The sequence below is a fragment of the Prunus mume genome, linkage group LG1 (assembly GCF_029339155.1).
Source record: "Prunus mume cultivar Tortuosa linkage group LG1, ASM2933915v1, whole genome shotgun sequence".
Classification (NCBI taxonomy): Eukaryota; Viridiplantae; Streptophyta; class Magnoliopsida; order Rosales; family Rosaceae; genus Prunus; species Prunus mume.
Window position 1 is genome coordinate 2,629,493 of NC_142698.1, and position 19,606 is coordinate 2,649,098.

Here is a 19,606-nt window from a genome sequence, read left to right on the forward strand (position 1 = left end):
CGGCCCGGAAATCGCTGTTACCGTTAGATCTCGCCGAAATTGCCGGCTGCTGTTAGCACTCGTCGAAAATCGCCTCGGAGTAGAGCTCTCACTTCGCAGGATGCAAAGTGAATTCACCACCGGGTCATCCTATTTATAGGAAGGAGTTTGACAACGGTACTCTCGAAAAACCAAACGGCGCGTGTCGCGCGACTATCATCACCGCGCCACGTGTCGCCATCCTGTGGCAATGACGACACGCGAGGCGCGAAGTCAGCGCTCGACGTCCCTTCACCCGCCACTCGACGCGACCTTCTAACTTCGCCAACACGCCTCTGAACTAATGATGCCAAGGACAATGTCCGCCCCTTCCCAAAGATCGAGTTACCGAACGGTAGGGCCGTGGTTCCTTCCGAGACAACTGCAAATCCTTCCGAAGACTCTCACAAGGGGACTTGGGGGACTCCTGTTTATACCAAAATGAACAGCCAATGAATACCAAACACGTGGACCAAACTACGTGTGCCTTCGCACTCACCTTGGTACCAAACCTACCGATCGCAACATTAGGGCAACTCGCCCCTCGGACGCGCGTGGCGGTCTCACACTGACGCCCGAGTCCCACATCGAAACTCTAAACAAATTGCACACCTCCCAAGGCCTATAAAAGGGACATCTATCCCAGCTTGAAGGTGATCAATCAGAACTTACGACATACGCCTATTGATCCGTAGTTCAAACTTACTTAATCCGTACTTACTTAAGCATCGGAGGCCTTGCCGGTACCACACGGTTCCTAGGATTACCGTGTGTTTGCTATCTTACAGATCGCACACCTTACCGAGGACATTAGATACCGAAGAGACCTAATCACTAAGTTACGCGGGAAAGTATTAAACCATTTTTCTGCGTCAACAGTTATAATAGTTGAAACTATATCAGATGTTGGATTAACCAAATTAAAAAGTTGCTCACAATTTCTCATTTCTAGATTCTTTAGGTGAGCAAGACTAACAAGGGGGAGCTACTTTTCAACTTTTGGTAGGTCATCGATGTGCGTGTAGTTGTGCTAGTTACTTGTGTTAGAAATGTATCCTAAGAGCCAATATATTTGTTATAATCTCCTTAGAATACATTTCCTATATGATAAATAAAGGGCAAAACTTATTTTGTTATCTTTTGCGTCGATTAAAAAAACAAAGTCCAAATTATCATATCCCAAAAGTTCCTAATTGTGGGCCTATCAAATGGGCATTGATAAACTGTTAAGATTAGCACATACTATGTATGCTAAATTACAAGAATGGTTTGTCTCAAACCATTTGTATAGTGACACTAAAACAGGTATGTGGGTGCTCAATAGTGACTAAGTACATTGAACGTGATCAACCGTAGTTCTCATATGGAGTTTTATCTACATGTCAAATGTGGCTAGGGAACGAGCCGTCCAACCGAGGGACTAGGCTCAATAGTATGCATAGCAGAATCCTCAATACTCATGCGCCTGTGACAAATCCTACACTCGCAGACTACCTTACTAAGGGTCTACGAAACACCTCGTCAAGGAGAGATTATAGAATAGTACTATATCACCACGTCAGCTAGTGATAATCCCTCTTAAAATTTAACACGTGTCATTTTTTAAAGAAAATAAAAACTTTTTGGACAGCTAGACTTTGACATCCGATTTTACCCTTTAAAATGAAATTTAAAAAACGAAAAAAAGAATGAGCCGCAACCTCCTCCTCTATTTCTATTCCTCCGTCCATCTCTCTCATGTACAAACGACAATCTTATTTTACATATGGTGTTTGTTTTCACATTCAATTTTTTTCATTTTTCTTCCTTAACAGCAGCATCATAATCATAATCTCAATTGTTCAATTTCCTCATATCTCATCTCCCTAAAAAAGAAATAGATAATTGTACAGCAACCAACCACAACCCACCTTGAACCTAGCATTACCTCCACTGTGGCGGCCACATCCCTCTATTTGCCTTCCTTCCTCTCAGCTTTCTCTTTCCTCTCTTGTCTTCAATTACATTAATGGATGCATGTCCAATTGAACCCCACTCAACTTATGGGTATCAACTTATATTCCTTGTATGGAAGGAAGAAGAGAAACAAAGAGGAAGAGAGAGAGAGAGGAGGGGTTGGTGAGAGGAGAGGCAGAATGGCGGTGGATGGATTTTGCTAATTTTAAGTGTTGAAGGCTAAAACAATTTGTCGAGTTTTTAGGGTCCGTCTGTAACGTTTTCGGAGAATGTTTTCGAGAATATTTTCAGAGAATGAAAACAAGAAAACAAATTTGCATTTTCAGGAAATGAAAATGCGTCTGGTAGATTAATTAGAAAACATCTTTAGAAAACAAAAACAATGAAAACGTGTCTGGTAGTACAATTGTTTTTCAGGTGTATTTTTGCTAATTTTAGTTCTAATTTTTTTTAATTCTGATATTTTTAGAGGCTAAAATTATTGTAAACAATGAAAAAAATTTAAGCTCAAAAACTACCTTATCTCCTTTTTTTCTTTTTTCTTTTTCTTCTTTTTCTCCTTTTCTCTCTTTCCTCCTTTTTTCTTCTTCTTTTCCTTCACATGGCTGCTTCTTTTTTCTCTTTTTCTTCCTCTTTCCTACTTTCTTCCCCTTTTCTTCTTCTTTCCTTCCCCAGGCCGTTTCTTTTTTCTCCTTTTCTTCCTCTTTTCTTCTTCCTTTCCTTCCCAGGCCACACCCACTCCTCCTTCCTTCCATGGCTGTGATGGTTTGATTGGGTGATGATGGTGGTTGAGTTGGGTATGTGGTGGTTCTTCTTCTTGTCTCTGCTTTTTTCTTCTTCTTCCTCTGTATTTTTTTTTTCTTAATTTGCAGATTTGTTTATTTTGGGTCGGAGAAGATGGGTGTTGTTCTGTTGGTGGGTTTATTGGTTGTCAAGAGAGAGAGCTAGAGTTGTTGATGGATGCATTCTTGTGTCTTCGGAAAACACTGAAAATGAAATCACTGAAAACAACTTTTTCATTTTCAACTTTTGTTCACAAAGTCAGATTTGTTTTGAAAACGTTTTGTGAGGGAAAACGAAAACGATGCAACGTGTTTTTGTGAAAAGCAGAAACAAAACAGAAAACAAGCTCTAAAAACATTACCGAACGGGCCCTTAGTGTTTTGAAGGCTAAAACAGTAACTTCAAATTCAACTGTAAATAAGCTATAACTTTTTTCTAACAAATGACACATGGCAAACTTTGAATGAGAGTAGTACCATAACGTGGTGGTACTGTACTATTCTATAATCTCTCTCCGTCAAGGGTGGCCGGGTTCCGATCATGTCCAAGTATCCAAGTATCCATATCAACTGTTTCCAAGTATCAGTATCCAAGGGGAGGTACATATGATAGTGCACATCATGTACCAAGGAAAACAATCTAACACGGGAATCGTTTGGCTAAACCACACAGAGAAATCCTCAACAACCATGTGGCCAGGGACGAGCCACAAACTGGGGACTGGGCTCACCAGCATGCACAACAGAATCCTCAATACTCATGCGCCTATGATAAGTCCTACGAGCTCAGACTACCCCACTAAAGGTCTACGGTAACACTTCGTCAAGGGTGCTCGGGTTCCAACATATCCAAACCATAACCACAGTTTCCAAGTATCCATTATCCATCAATTCCAATATCAGTATCCAATGGGGGGGTACATGATGGCGTGGCATCGTCAAGATCCAAAATCCACTTTCATAAACTAATATATATAATAAAAGATAATATTCTCAAAATCCAATTTCCAATTATTCAAAGGTACCCCAAATCCTTATATATAATAATAGTAATGATGATGATGATGATGACGACAATAATAATAATAATAATAATAATAGTAATCCCTGGAAATCCCATAATCATCTCTTCCAAAACTCAAAATATTGTAGTATAGACAGCAACTCTCAAAAACATATACTCCAAACCCCACACATTTATAACGTCAAACCAAAATATTAAATACCAACCGATTTGATTTTCACAATCATAATTGAATTCCAGATTCACACAGGAATTATCATCATTCAACATCAAATCATGCATCAATTCACACCATCCCCAAAGCTTCATTTATATCAATATAACAGCTAATAACCACAATTGAACAATATTCTAATCTCAAAATTAAAGTACTATAAACATATCTTTCAAGTGTTGAAAGAGTAACGCACACTAAATCAAATGTCCAAACACTACCAAAACTCGTTACACATTCTCAACCGTGCATTAAAAATCAAACCCTAGTTCCCGGGACTTAACGTGGACCCGCCACCTTGGAAAAGTCATAAGGCTACTCTAGTACTTTCCAAATGACAAGACGGTTTCAAAAGACCTGTGGTCAACGGTTTAGTCAAACTTTCCATTGTTTGGTCAACAAGGCCCACGAGGCCCACTACCTCCTATTTCAAATCTGAAAGTTCCTAAAGGTCCAACAAGGTCTACTGAACACGTCCTGAAAGTTTGGTCTCGATCGAGCGGCCGGATTGCTCTTGATTGCATGATCGAGTGGTCACCGGTTCACCTAACCCTAGAATCATTGATTCAGAGTATCCAGGATTCCGATTCTCGTCGTGAGTTCTTACGATCTTAGAAGTACAGAGAACAACATACTTGAAATTGGAGCCAATCCAACGGTCCAAACATATCGAACCCGGATCTCGTCTAATGGGGTAAATTCGTTCGATGTCATACGATATTCAAATTCAAATCCGAGCATACTTGTCGCTCGAGACGACATGGGGATCAAATTAGAACACAATGGGCCACCACATCATGGCCCACGCGCCACACCCGTCGACGCGATTGGGTGGATTGAGAAAATTCTAGCGACAGAAAATTCTCAAAACACTCTACAATATCTATACCAATACGTTCAAACTAACAAAGGGAGTGTTTTAGTTCGTGGACCATGGCCAAAAACCAGCCGGAATGGACCCGAAACCGTCGGCCAAAAATGGGTATATTGGACGATTTATAAAACCTCAAAATCGATCTACAATACCTACATAAACGGATAGATCATGAAGAGTAGATGAAGTTTCATACCTCACTCGACAAAAATAGGGGCCAGAGTCACCGGAAACGGCGTCGGAAACTTTGAAAATCACCCGAACTTCCATCATTCCAGTTTAATTTCTTTGGGTTTTGAGTGGGAAAATAGGTCAGTTAGATAGAGGACGCGTCGATACGAAACTTTTGTAAGCAATTTCGCTTGAAACGGATGCCGACGGCAACAAAATCGCCACCTAAAGTTAAGTATCGCGGAGGAAAGAGAGAGAGAGAGAGAGAGAGAGAGAGAGAGAAGGAGAGATAGCTGATCTGTTTTTAAAATCCAACGTTGAAAAATTTATAATTGTGCCACTGCAATTCCGTTGGCCACAACTTCTTCTTTAAAACTCCGATTTGGGCTCACTACGTGTCTACGAATTTGGGAGAGCGAGCTCTAAGCAATGGTGCCACTCATTTCCCCAAAATCCCTCTGGATTAAAAAATGACCGAAGTACCCCTATTCCTAAGGGCAAAATTGTAATTTCACAAAAGAATTGAATTGGATTAAATCAATTAAATTGGGTCAGGGACGTTACATTATTTCTTTAATCGTGCAAAAGATAACAAAATTAGTGTCCTTTGTTACATCACAAATGTATTAACTCTTAGTACACATTTCTAACAGCTTGATATTGACATGCCTCCTAGTCATTATGTTGTTGATGTAATATCTCTATATTTGTTGTTAATTATGGATGTGCTATTATGAAACTTTTTAATGCAGTAGCTATATTTTAGTTGAGTTTTTATCAAAAATAGCCAAAATTTTGCCCATACTTTTATAAATGTCAATTTTTATAAAAATTTCAAATATAGCCAGTAGTATAAAATTACCATTAATCTCAGTTAGACCGTAGAAATCGAATTTTGAAAATGTAAAATCCAGAAATTACGAGGGCCACACCTGAGAATATTATGAGAGCTAAAGTTTCACTTTCTTGTTTGTGGTAATTGGACTCCCGGGGATGGGTATTAGATTAGTGTTGCTTTGAGTGTTGTTTATGGTGCTACTTGTTATGATGGCGACCTTGAAGACAGCTGTGGTGGACTCCTTGAGGTCCCTTCTGACATGTCTGGGTGGTAAGTTTTCTTTGGCACAAACATAACTCCCACCGCTGAAAACAGCAACCCCGCAATTGCAGTTTCCAAACAAGACCTTCATATCCACAAAAATCAGCCCAAAACCTGCTTGACCAAACATAAGCAATTTCCATGTAAGAGAAATTTATTTTTATTTTCTATAAATAACAAAGTGAATCAAAGCCACCTTAGCTTTAGATGTGTATGTATCCATACCCAATCAGTCCGAGGAGGAAAACTTTCAAAAGTAGAGAGAGGTTGAATGAAGGAAGCCCTGTTTTGTATCATACTCGAAAAGAAGATTTGAATTAATTACAACATGTTATTTGTTGGATAATATACTCGACAAGTCTTCTAAGAGATGATCGCCTGCGAAAGATTAATATTTTTTTTTTTTTTTTTGTTTGCACTCTTAGGTTTATGTGAGTGTTAATGTTGAGAGTATTGTGTCTTTTTAAGTGGAGTTTTTGTATGAGAGCGAGGGATCAAATGGACAAGGGAGGCTAAACCAATTCTGCACGCTATTTGATTGGAAAAAAGCAACAAAGAAAAAAAAAAAGTTACAATTATGTAATGGATCAACAAGCTTAATGCACGTACAAAAACAAGTTACTCAAAACCACAGACAGAAGAACTGTCATATGTAACAACATCAGAATGAACCAATTGAACCAAACATTACAACACTCCGTTAATAGCACATCAAAGGAAGGGCTGCATACACTGGTTGAAACAGACGGGAGCAACATTCTCTTATCATAACTTTTGCCTGAAGGCACAAAATACACTTTGAAAGATGACAATAATCTTCAGAGGGCAATGATTTTCCTATGCAAATGCTCCCCAGTGGTACCTCCCTCTCCATCATGATCATGAAAAACAAGTGTTAACATTCCTACCAAACAAAGCACCGACCCAACAAGAAGTTTGTCGTACCGCTCCACCCAGTGAAACTTGAGCTGGCTGGCACCATAGAATGACAGTGCAACCAGTGAAGTCATCACGGTTATGGTGCTGTAATTCAATACCATGAAGCAAGGATCTTTATGTTACAGGAAGGAGTTTCCAAATCATTATAAATTAGACCACATACAGGCAATTAATCAGAACATCATTTCAGTAATTCAATGATTTCAATGCCCAATTAAATTAAATGCTAGGCCGACCAGAAAACCGTTAACCTAGCAGCAACCAAGTAATAGAAAGTCAATTCTGGATGTTCAGAAATCTAAACTGTCTGGTAAACCACAAAAGCCACTTAGGCAAACACTTCACAAGGTCAGCTCAACACAAAGATTTCTGAGACAAACTGAGAAAATGAAATATCCAAAGAAAAAGAGGAAGTTTGGAAGGAATTATATCAGGTTTGTGTTTAAATTGCCGATGGCTGAAAAATGTTTAAGTTCACATTGGAAAAGCTCCAGGGGGTCAATAAAGATTTCCAAATCAAGGTTGATAGAAACATCAGTGCATATTGACTGAAATGTTCCCAAATATAAATGAAAACATAACTGAATAATATTGATTGAAGCCATTATTTATTTGAGAAAAAGGGGAATGTGCACATTTAACTTTGCGTTGGTTATCTGTTCTTCCCTCAGTGAAACGTGGGTGCAAAAAAGCCACTTCTCTTCAAAACGTTTTGTGCCCATTTACTAACCAAAAAAGTTACTAAGTTCTCAAACTTGCTCATGAAAGTTCCAGCAACCAAGTCATAATTAGGTAATCAAGAGACAAACAAGATATACAAAACTTGATCCTAAAATATTGATACCTGAATAGCAGCACTACAATAGCAAGCACCATCATGGAAGATGAATTCCCAACAGCAAGAAATACCGGAAGTGTGGTTGCACAAGGAGACAATGCAGGAACGAGTACAAGTCCTGCAACAGCCATCTTTTCCATGGGTTGGTTGTGTGAATGACTGTGACCACCTTTTCCAGTTAAGAACAACAAAATGTAACCGCCACCAAGAACTACGAGCAGAAGTGAAGCAAGTTTATGTACTGTTTCCTCGCCAGCTATGGTATTTGCCATGGTGACTGCTGTTATACCGAGTATTGAAGTGGATATTACATGCAAGACTGCTCCAAATGCAGCTGCACAAGAAAATACCATAGAGTGAACATGAGTCCTGAAAGCACTGTCACAATAACATTTAAACACTGAATTTTTATGCATTTTTTTTCAGAATCTATATTCTTGTATCGGTGAACTCAGAACAAAAGAAAAGAAAACCTTTTACAGAGATATAGCTTGGCTTAAATATATGGGGCATCATCCAGATCAAGGATTCATGCATTCCCATTTACTCTAAACCTCAGTCAGGTAACCCAAAATCAACCAACCAGCTTCACTATAGTGTTAGAATTTTTCGTTTAGAAAAAAAGAAGTTAATATGTTTCGGGACAGAAAGAGGAAAGCACTGGTCAAGTCTAGATCTGCTGAAGTATTAACGAAAAGAACACCACAAAGTGTCCTCAGGAAAGAAAATTTGATTGTAATCCTTCCTAGGTGGCCCTTACAAGGTGTTCTTGACAACCAAAGCCTTTTTTATGAAAAGAAACCAAAGCCTTTTTTTTGAAAAGAAACCAAAGCCTTCAGCATTGCACTAAAGAATGGTACTGCGATTTAATAATAGGTTCATCAAACTGCACCTTTATAAAAGTAAAGGCACCTGAGTCAACTTTTAAGCCATGTCTACAGGAATTGTTTAGCTCAAATAGGTAAAGTTTTTAAGCCAATAAATATTAGTCAAACTCAACAGAAACTTCTCTAAATGTTTTCAAGGGTCATGAAGTGTATTGAGGCAGGCATATAACCAATGCACTACAATGAACAAAGTGTAACAGCTTGTACTATAGTATGGAATTTTATTGTTTCTTCAAGATCTTTCATAGTACAAGAGTTTTTCAGCATATGTCCTCATTTAGATACCCAAATACTTTGCAAAAGAACGAAGTTCTTTTTAAGGTGGACTGGGAGGCTGCAATATCTCAAGGCAATTATGAAATTTTAATTGGTCAGTGTTATCTATAGACTAATAATTGTACTGCCAGTTTGGTACTAGGGGTCTTTGTTGTACCTTCATGGTTGGATTGCTTGTTATCTTGCAATATTTATATTCCATTTACATCAATAAAATATAAAATATATATATATATATAATATATAGCGTGTGTGTGTGTGTGTGTGCGTTTCTTATTATAAAAAATAAATAAATAAATAAATAAAAGTTCTTAGCAATCCTTATTTTGATTTCTTTGATAGGATAGACAATGCTAAATTTTAAGCACATCCATCTCCTAAAACTAACTTTTGAAAAAACAATAAATTTAAATAAGCATATGAGAGAGTGAGAGAGAGAGAGAGAGAGAGAATTTTAAAACGTGTAAATGTGTCCTGCTTATGTAAAGGATTAGCATGATTGGAATTAGCATGATTGGAAAAGAGTACAGGTTCTAAAGTGCATGCGCTAAAATGACTCAGTTTTGTTGGGTGCAATAATGCTTGGAATCAAACAAAAAAAATGTTGTAAAATAGTTATGGTGATACAGAAAGAGAGACAGACAATGACAGAGACAGAGAAGAGGGGAGCGAGGAAGAAGAAGAAGGATGAAAACTAAAGTGCCTCAGGGAACTCACGTAGGGTTTAAAGTGTACAAGACAGACAGATGGCATCACCCAGTCTCATATGAAAAATTCTCCAACTTTATAAACTATACACTCCCAAAATTCTTACTATGAGAAGCAAAGACCACATATAACACCTTTTTTCCCACTAGACAAGGCAAGGCAGCTGCAAACTTACTTAGGAAACCTTGTAATGAGGGTAATTTGGAAAGTAAAATGGACTAGAGAATGTCCCAAGCAACGCCAAATTGAATTTTGATTTTAGACCATTCGTCCAGATTGCCTGGTGTCTATCTAATCTAAGCAGATTAAGCTTGCTTAGCTCTCTCTAATGCAATGCCAAATTATCCTATAGTTGAATTGCGCAGCATCAAAGAGAACTGGGTTATGACTGGAAAGCAACAAATTTAAACAACACGGTTCCCTTCCCTAAAGGTCCTTTACAGCTTTTACCTAAACTTGAAAAATCATCTATCTAATCCACTAATTTTCCTCCAACTGTTCAACTCAAAAAAGTGAAATGCTTAAAACTTAAAAGCAGAGAGAAAAAAAATCAAGGCAGATCCAGAATTCTTCTAAACTAGTTTACACCATTAACATCACAGGAAAGCACACTTTCACTTTCAATTTCACCTTCACCATCACCTTCAGAGCAATGACTATGATTCTGTGAGTGACCAAACAACCCTAGAAAACGAAAAATGGAGGATCAAGAGGAAACATACTGACGAAGAGAGTGCGGGAGAGAGTCCATTTCTGGGCTCGGCCTACGATGGAGAAGGGGAGCCAATGCGTGGGTATGAACGAATGCAGAAGCGACACCGTTGCAATTCCTCCGATGGTTGACAGATCTTCAGCGCTGAAATTATTCATTTTCAACCCCAAAAGAAAACCCTTAGAAATCTCACAGATTAGATACTACATTACGCTTCAGCCTTGAGATTTCTTATTTTGTTGTTGCACCAATTGCTATTTGGGAACTGGAAATGAGTTTTTGGAGATCTGCAAGAAGACGGATCCGGGACGGGTCGGATTTCACCCTCTCGGGTTGAATCTCAACAACAGGCCCACCGACCAAAAAAAGAAGAAAGGTAATTACCAATCCCGGCCCCTAATTTGTAGGTAACTTGCGATTTGCCCTGTGATGTACTTTTTTTTGGTGAACCCCTGCAATATACTTTACCTTTCTAGAAAATTAAGGCCCGTTTGATATCTTACTTCGTTTTAATTTCATAAACTCAAAAACAAATTTTAAGTCCAAAGCCCAATAAAACCGTTTGTTAGGCCAATTTTTAGAAACCCAAACTAAAAAAAAAATCAAAAAATCCCAATTATTACAAACAAAAAAGTGAGGTTATATATATATTTTTTTCTCTCTCCTCTCTCCTCCATTTCCTCTCTCTCTCTCTCCCTCCTTTTCTTTTGTTAATTTCAATTTGGGAATTAGGGTTTCTGATTTTCTCATTTTAATTTCAATTTTTTTCAGATCTTAAAAATAGTTTAAAGTTCAATACAAAACAAGTTTTTATATCATAAAATCAATATTTAAACATTCATGTTTTTTTAAAAAAAATTCAGGATTTTTTGAGTTTATTTTTTTGAGTAGGATACCAAACAACCCTAAGGTCCTAACCTAAACTATTAAAATTAGCAAATGGTCCTTTTACTGCCAAAATTTCTTTATATAAGCTCAATAAAGACTTTCTTTGGGGAGATGTTGAAGGAGCCAAGAAGATTCACCTCACAAGTTGGGGCTAGGTGTATAGACCCAAAACTAAAGGGGGCTAGGAATTAAGAAAACCATGTAGGTGAACCAAGCCATGCTTGCCAAGGCAACTTGGAGAATTTGTCAACATGAGCAAGGTTTGTGGATCTCTATGTTCTGATACAAATATTTAGGAGATTTTTCTCTTCTAGATGATGGGTACAAGATCTCTAAGGAGGCCTCAAGTAACTATTGTTTCCAATTTCTTCTTAAGACACCCTAAATAAAATTGGAACTTCAAATTCAAATATTTAACAAAAAATTAGAGTTCTAAAACATACCATAAATACTTTAATCCTAAATTAGTAAATAAACAAACTCAAATCACTCATAAACTAAAACAAAACAAGATTTAATTAAATTCATAACATTAATAAAAGAATGGTTCGATAACTTGTTGAAGATTTTCATAATATAAAGTTACAGTAAAAAGCGGTTGGTCGTTGGCAGGAAGCTACATACTTCGTCTTTGTATAAAACGACCGGTCATTGCGTGTTTGGGGTGCAATTTTGAAGTATGTCTCTTGGTGCCTAAGTGTTTGAATTACTCTTCTCCATCATATTTCACAAATTAAAACCTTCTAGAGACTATAATATGCAGAAATAACTTCTAGATATTCTTGAGTATCTTTGTCACATTCTTGAGTGTGTTTGGGGTTGTCTTTGGTTGTGCAAAACATTGACAACATATAGTTTTAAAGCTAGGCTTCATTGTATCCACATGGATTATTTGCTTAACCTTGTTGCACACAAGTAGTGAGGGCAAATAAAGTCTGAAAGATAATGTATTCATACACACCTTGAAGCATCTTTTATCCTACCATAGCCATTCCTATACAACTACATATCCAACAATTTTCAGACTTTATTTTCATAGCTCTGTCATCTATGAAAGACTTTACAACCAATTTTATGAAACTTGAGCGATTTGATGGAGGAAACTTTAGGCGTTGGCAAAAGAAGTTGCACTTCCTACTCACAAGCCTCAAAGTGGTGCATGTGCTCACAACTCCAAGGCTAACAGATGTAGCAAAAGGAGAAGAAGAACTACTTGCAAACCAACGTGAACATGCTAAATGGGATCAAGATGACTACATATTATTTGTGCCTAATAAATCACGGTCATAAACTGACTGAAGAGACTTCCTCTCGGCCTTAGCACCTACTCATGAACTGAACGGCCACGTTTCGTTAGGCATTTCGCCTCCCTGAAAACAAAAGAAAAGCTGCAAAGGCATAATCCTTCGGCCTCGCGACCGCGGTATTATAGGCCGAAGCCGAAGTCCGTAAAAGACACAGCCGAAGATACTGTGGTCAAATCGTCCACGTGGCCTCAGGGTCCCACGCCCCATTTAATGAAGTAATACCTCTGACTATCGCAGTAAACCCACTAGTCGCAAGAAGCATTTAATGCACGAGGGAAGAAGGGAAGTGACTGAAGTCAGGATTTGGTGATGGAGGCGCAAACATTCTCACAAGTATTCTTACAACTTGAGGTCAGATCACCAACCACCAGACCAGGGCATTAAATGCGTTCCCACGGCCAAGGGGGCAGAACCTACGATCAGGGCGGTGGCCGAGATTTACCGGGATTTATGGGGGTCACACCACCATGCTTCACGATCCCAAATGCTGATTTGACCACCCACTTGCCCCGATCAGGCTCCACCACGCAGATCTTTTCAGCCTCGATTGTCCCTCCATGACTCCCCCTATAAATACTAAGCTCAAGACTATATTCAAAGGGTTCAAACACCAAACCAAAAGCCTCCCACGGAGCAAATTATATTTTCCTGTAATGCACTTTCAATACCTTTATTTGCTTTCCTAGGAGTAATGGTTGATTGTAAGGAAAATCCATTCATCAATATATCATACGACCCTTGATTTTCAAGGCATCGGAACACCATCTCTGTTATCATCTCATTTACCCCATATATCATACGACCGTCGCTCTCTGAGCAACGCACCGGAGCACCGCCTAAAACTCGCCACCAACACCAGCACTAAATGGCCTTGTAGCTCAAGCCATGAACCTGACGGCCGAGATTAGTTTCTCTCTCGGCCACAATCGTTTGATTAGAAGTCAAACTCAAAACAGGCGCATCATTTAACCATCTTCTACCCAAACCTAATCACCATCTTGACGCACGGTAGACCGTGCTGGCACGCCCACGCACAACCGCATCGCATCCAAAAGAAGGACGTCACGTGTTAACGCACATCCCCTCGGCCCGGAGCACCAGGCCGTGAGATTTGCATAGCCAACACATATGCAAGGGTCACATATGCAATGCTATGTTCGATACTTTGTTCGATATCTACCATGAGTTGAAAACTTCAAATGAGATTTCGAATGCACTTGAGACCAAACACATGACTGAAGATGCAACTAATAAGAAGTTTCTTATATCAAAATTTCAAATGGTTGATGATAGAAGTATAAGTGAACAATTCCATGAGATTATGCATATACATAACCAACTTTCTTAGTATCAAATGAAAATGGATGAATCCATAGTTTATGCAATGATGGAAAAGCTTCATCCTTCTTGGAAAGAGTATAAGAAAATTCTCAAACACAAGAAGGAAGATCTGTCGATAAATCAATTAGGAAAACACATACGAATTGAAGAAAAGTGTTGGGTCCGAGAGAAAGTTGATGATACTCCTAACTCCTCCAAGGTTTACATGGTTGAAGATGGACCTAAACAATCTTTCAACAATCATGGAAGCAAGAAAAGGAACTGAAAGTTTTCTGACAAAGATCACCAAAATTCAAACTAAAAGAAGAAGAAAGGAAGTTGCTTCCATTGTGGCAAACTTGGACATTTCAAGAAAGATTGTCACCTTTACAAGAAGAAACAAGAGTCCAACAACAAGGACAAGTTCGTTGCTATGATTTCTGAAGTTAATACTATGGAAGACAATGATGCTTGGTGGATTGATTCCGGAGCAACCAAGCATATGTATGCAAAGACAAAAACATGTTTAAGACCTATGTGCCATATGAAGATGAAAATGTTCTTTAGGGAATGCATCCACTGTGGTTATCAAAGGCAAAGGCACCATTGAGTTTACTTCTAGAAAAGTGCTTACTTTGAGTGATGTTTATAATATTCTAGAAGTTAGAAAGAATCTTGTATCCAGAATTCTTCTTAATAAGTTTGTGTTTAATTTAGTTTTTGAGTCAAATAAATTTATCTTGACTAAAGGTGATACTTTGTTGGAAAGGCATATATGTATGAAGGAATGTTCAAACTCAATATTAATAAAATATGTCTACATCTTCTAATTACATGCTTGACTCTTTATCTTTATGTCATAGTAGATTAAGACATGTTAACACAAAAGAAAATGTTTGATATGTCTAATCTAGATTTAATTCCAAAGTATGTGAATGACATGAATGATAAGTGTGTTACACGTATGCAAACTAAGATAAGTAGGAAACCTTTTCCTAAGATAGAGAGAACTTCTACTTTACTACAAATTATACATAGTAATGTATGTTATTTGCATAGTGCACCTACTAGAGGAGGAAATAAATACTTTGTGACTTTTATTGATGATTATAGTAGGTTTTGTTATGTTTATCTTATGCATACTAAGGATGAAGTACTTAATAAGTTTAAAATTTATAAAAATGAAGTAAAGGAACTTTGTGAAACCAAAATCAAATATCTAATATCCGATAGAGGATAAGAGAATTACTTTCTATCCTATTGTGAATCTATATGAATTGTGCATGAAACCTCTATTGCTTATATACCACAATAAAATGGGGTAGCAGAAATGAAAAATAAGACTCCTGTGAAAATGGTGAATGTCATGTTACTAAACTCAAACCTTAGAAAAGGTTATGAGGGAGAGGCAATGCTCACTACTCGTCATCTTTTAAATAGAGTTCTGACAAAGAATTTGAAAGTAACTCCTTATTTGTTATGGTTCAAAAGGAAACCCAACTTGGGATATTTAAAAGTTTGGGGTTGTAGAGCCATGGTTAGGTTACCTTAACCTAAGATAAAAAAGTTGGGACCAAAAGAAATGGAATGCATATTTTTGGGATATGCAGAATATAGCAAAGGCTATCGATTTCTTGTCATAGAACCAAATGATTCAATAAGTGCTAACACCGTTATCAAATCTACATATGCTGAATTTTGTGAGGGTAGATTTCAATCTATACATAGAGACACTAAGGAATTGGAGAAGGTTCCACCAAGGGTTGAGAACCAAGAACAAAATTTGTCTAATGCATCTAATAATGATGACGAACCTGGTAAGACTAGAAGGAATAAAAGAAGAAGAATTGAAAAATCTTTTGGACCGGATTTCATTATGTATCTAGTTGAAGGTACAAGAGACTCACATAGTAAGACAATTACGATTATATCAAGTACACAGTCGAATCCTCTTACATTTGAGGAAACAATAAAATCACAAGATGCAGCTTTTTGGAAAGAAGCAATCAATGATGAGATGGACTCAATCATGGGCAATAAAACCTGGAAATTAGTTGACTTACCCCCTATATTCTAAACCAATAGAGTGTAAGTGGATCTTCAAAAAGAAGATGAAAGTAGATGGAACTATTGACAAGTTTAAAGAAAGGTTGATTGCCAAAGACTTTACACAAAAGGAAAGCATAGATTACTTTGATAAATATGCTCCAGTTGCGAGGACAACAACCATAAGAGTTCTCATAGGCTTAGCATCTATCTATAAGTTTGAATTCATTAAATGGACGTTAAGACAACATTCTTAAATGGTGAATTAGATGAAGATATATGCATCAACCGGAAGGTTTTGTCATGCTCGGACAAGAACATAAAGTGTGCAATTTAATTAAATCATTATATGGTTTTTAAAAAAAGCACCAAAACAGTGGCATGAAAAGTTTGATAAGGTGATTATATCCAATAGATTTAGGATACATTATTCAGACAAATGTGTTTATAGCAAGTTTCAAAATGGAAAGGGAGTTATCATTTGCTTATATGTAGATGATATATTAATCTTTGGAACTGATTTAGAAATTATAAACATAGCAAAGAAAATCTTATCATCAAGTTTTGATATGAATGACATAGGTGAAGTTGATGTTATACTTGGTATGATAATCAAAAGATATAATAATTGATTGATATTGACTCAATCACATTATATTGAGAAGATACTTAGAAAATTTGATAATTTTGATTCTACTCCGATTTTAACACCTTATGACCCACATATCAAGTTATATCCTAACAATGGAAGAGCAATAGATCAATTGGAATATTCTAGAGTGATTGGATGTTTAATGTATGCAATGACTTGTACTATGAATCTCAGTGAGATTAATAAATTGTAAATGAAAGAATAAAACTTTATTTTGGGGGCAGCAGAGGTGGCTTTGGAGTTGGCTTGGGTTGTTTTCTTCCTAAGAGCGATGATTGGGATATTGTCATAATCTAACAATTTTTTTTTTCTGGAGTCTTGACAGTGAGACTTCTGTAAGGTTTCTTTATAGTTGTAACATTACTTAGACAGATGTAAAATAAAAGAAAAAGAAAAGCATTAGTAAGCGTTAGGTAATGTGAAAATATTGATGTGAAGGAGTTAATAAATCCTAACATTTTAAATTTTTTCCTTGTAAAAGAGCTGAAAAGAACTTTCCTAACTATATGTCTATACATTTTCTTTGAATCTGAAGTGAGCTTTGCTGGAGAAGTGTTGGGTGACACGGTGAATTTGGGGTTTTATGAGGAGAAAATAAAGTCGGTGGTGTTTCTCTATATGATGACTTTTTCTTGTAATGGTCAGATTTAATTGAGTGTTGTTTGATCGGGGACTTGGATGCCAAGCTACTAAATAACAGCTGGAAAACTACAACTACTTTTTCAAAACATTTTTGAATTTAGAAACTTTTTTACCCGGTGTTGTGGTCTTTTTCAGTCGGAAGGCTCGTCCGGGCTTGTTGATTCTTGGACCACCATAGAGTGGTGAATCAAGCCTTCTTTGCCACTTTTTGTTTTTTCTTGTAAAAGAGCTGAAAAGAACTTTCCTAACTATAAGTCTATACATTTTCTTTGAATATGAAGTGAACTCTGCTGGAGAAGTGCTGGGTGAAACAGTGAAGATGTAAGTGGAGCTTGTTTTTAGAAAAGTGTTGGAGCGAGTGGAAGTGTTTGGGTAACCATATCTTTCTTCTCGTGTTCAACCAATTTTTGATCAAATGACTTGGAGCTTCATTGAAGAAGTTTCACTTTGTCATTTTGGCTAAGTAGATCGCTTATGTTCGAATCATTTTTCATTGTGCCAAATCAAAGCTGAAATTTTTTAAACTACCCTCTTGCTCATAGAATTGCATCTGGGAACTCTTGTTGGTTGGTAAAATCTTTCTTGACAACCAACTCATAGCAAGAAGTTCCAAACACTTGCTCTGATGGTTTTCCAATAGTCATGACATTGTTTTTATCGATTGAGTCTTTAAAAACCAAACCCACTTTAAACCTATATTTGAAATTCATGTAATGTTTTAATAATCCAAGATAGTTGTGCTTAAACTTTATGAAAAACGATTAGATGAAGGAATTTGATTGTTGTGTTTTGGACAAACCAGTTGATCACTATGGGGACTGGTTCTCAGTTGTTTGCAGCAAGACGTACATGCTTTGTACCACCATCCATTACGCGTATCAAATCATGTAATCGCTACTCTACATAGAACATAAGCATCCTAGAACATGTTTAAAGAAAGTGGTTAATATAATGAAAATAATTATAAAATAAGGAGTGATAAGAGAAAAGTGAAATAGGTTTTAGTTTTAATAATTTATAAGGTTGTGTATTAAATTAAGAATAATACAAGGGCAAAAGAAGAAGGTTGGTGTTTTTGCCTTGCGCACATCTGGATCGAGAACATTCAAATCTTCCACATATAGTTTTTTAGCAGCTTCTAATTGTTGAGGTCTCATTTGTTGCATTGCAGAAGGAGGCACGATCCTAACAACATGTGTAGAATCTCCAAAGCTGTGTTTGTTTGTTTGTTTGTTTGTTTTTATAAGAAGAGGTTGTTAGCTTAGGTTAAAGGAGAAACACATTTGTATATTAAGAAAAATAATGGGTAAAACATCACACGTCATTTTGTATGGCTCCAATTCTTATATATTTGGATTGATGAAAATCAAGGTTGAAACATTGATGTTTAGAACAGTTTTTCATGCGTGTTTATAAATAACTAATCAAATTTTATTTTATTTAAAATGAAGTATGAATAATGGAAAGAAGTAAAAAAAGTTGGATATGTTGGAATTGTTTAACCTTGAGGCTTGTAAAAGCCGCAAATATTGGTGTTAGTAACTGCTCTAAAGCTTGAACATCAAAGGTCCTTGCTGTGTCACCCCAAATTGTGATTTTAACACCCTCTCTCCTGGATCAACAGACATCAAAGAAAAAACATTTTAATAAGAGGTGTAACAATTTGAAATTTTTTAGATGCTTTGTTAACATCTTAACTTGGTATTTTTAATGTAAATTTCACATTTTGTTTCAAGTCTTCCGCTGCCAACCATTTTTTCTTCCAAATGCTATACTGCAGTAATATGTCCAAAAACATCTTGCAATTTAACACATTAGCATTGTAAGGTTTAAAAATTGTTAATAAATACATATTATACAGAAATGCATATTTTTGGGGGATATATAGATTATTACCGGTGATGATGTTATTTTTATCTATGTGAGAGAATAATTGGGTATAATCAAGAAAATAAAATCGATGTGGTGGAATGTGTGAGTGAGCATCTTACAACTCTGTGAAAATTGTTCTTGCATTGAATAACAATTGTGCAACATGCGGGACAACTTTGTTTGATGTTCTCTTTGACAGTGGCTTGTATTGCATATGTCTACTTGATTGAAAGAAGAAGAAGAAAAAAGTTAACAACAAATAGACTATTAAATCCCAATGAATTATTGAATTATAATGTGTGCTATAATTAAAAAGTAACATATGACATATAACAGAACAACTTAAGCAAGGCATGAATCTAATAAACTAAAACCATGTAT

The 19,606-nt window shown here is 36.8% G+C and overlaps 1 protein-coding gene across 1 annotated transcript; it reads right to left on the bottom strand.

Moving 5' to 3' along the window:
* Positions 1-6,651: 6,651 nt before the first annotated feature.
* On the bottom strand, positions 6,652-10,808 carry LOC148920696 (Fe(3+) dicitrate transport system permease). The gene is made up of 3 exons (XM_089043869.1): positions 10,509-10,808; positions 7,922-8,249; positions 6,652-7,161 (listed from the first exon to the last, which is right to left on the bottom strand). Exons 1-3 carry the CDS (start codon positions 10,654-10,656, stop codon positions 6,957-6,959), a joined length of 681 nt encoding a protein of 226 aa, XP_088899995.1. The 5' UTR covers positions 10,657-10,808; the 3' UTR covers positions 6,652-6,956.
* Between the last annotated feature and the right edge of the window lie 8,798 nt (positions 10,809-19,606).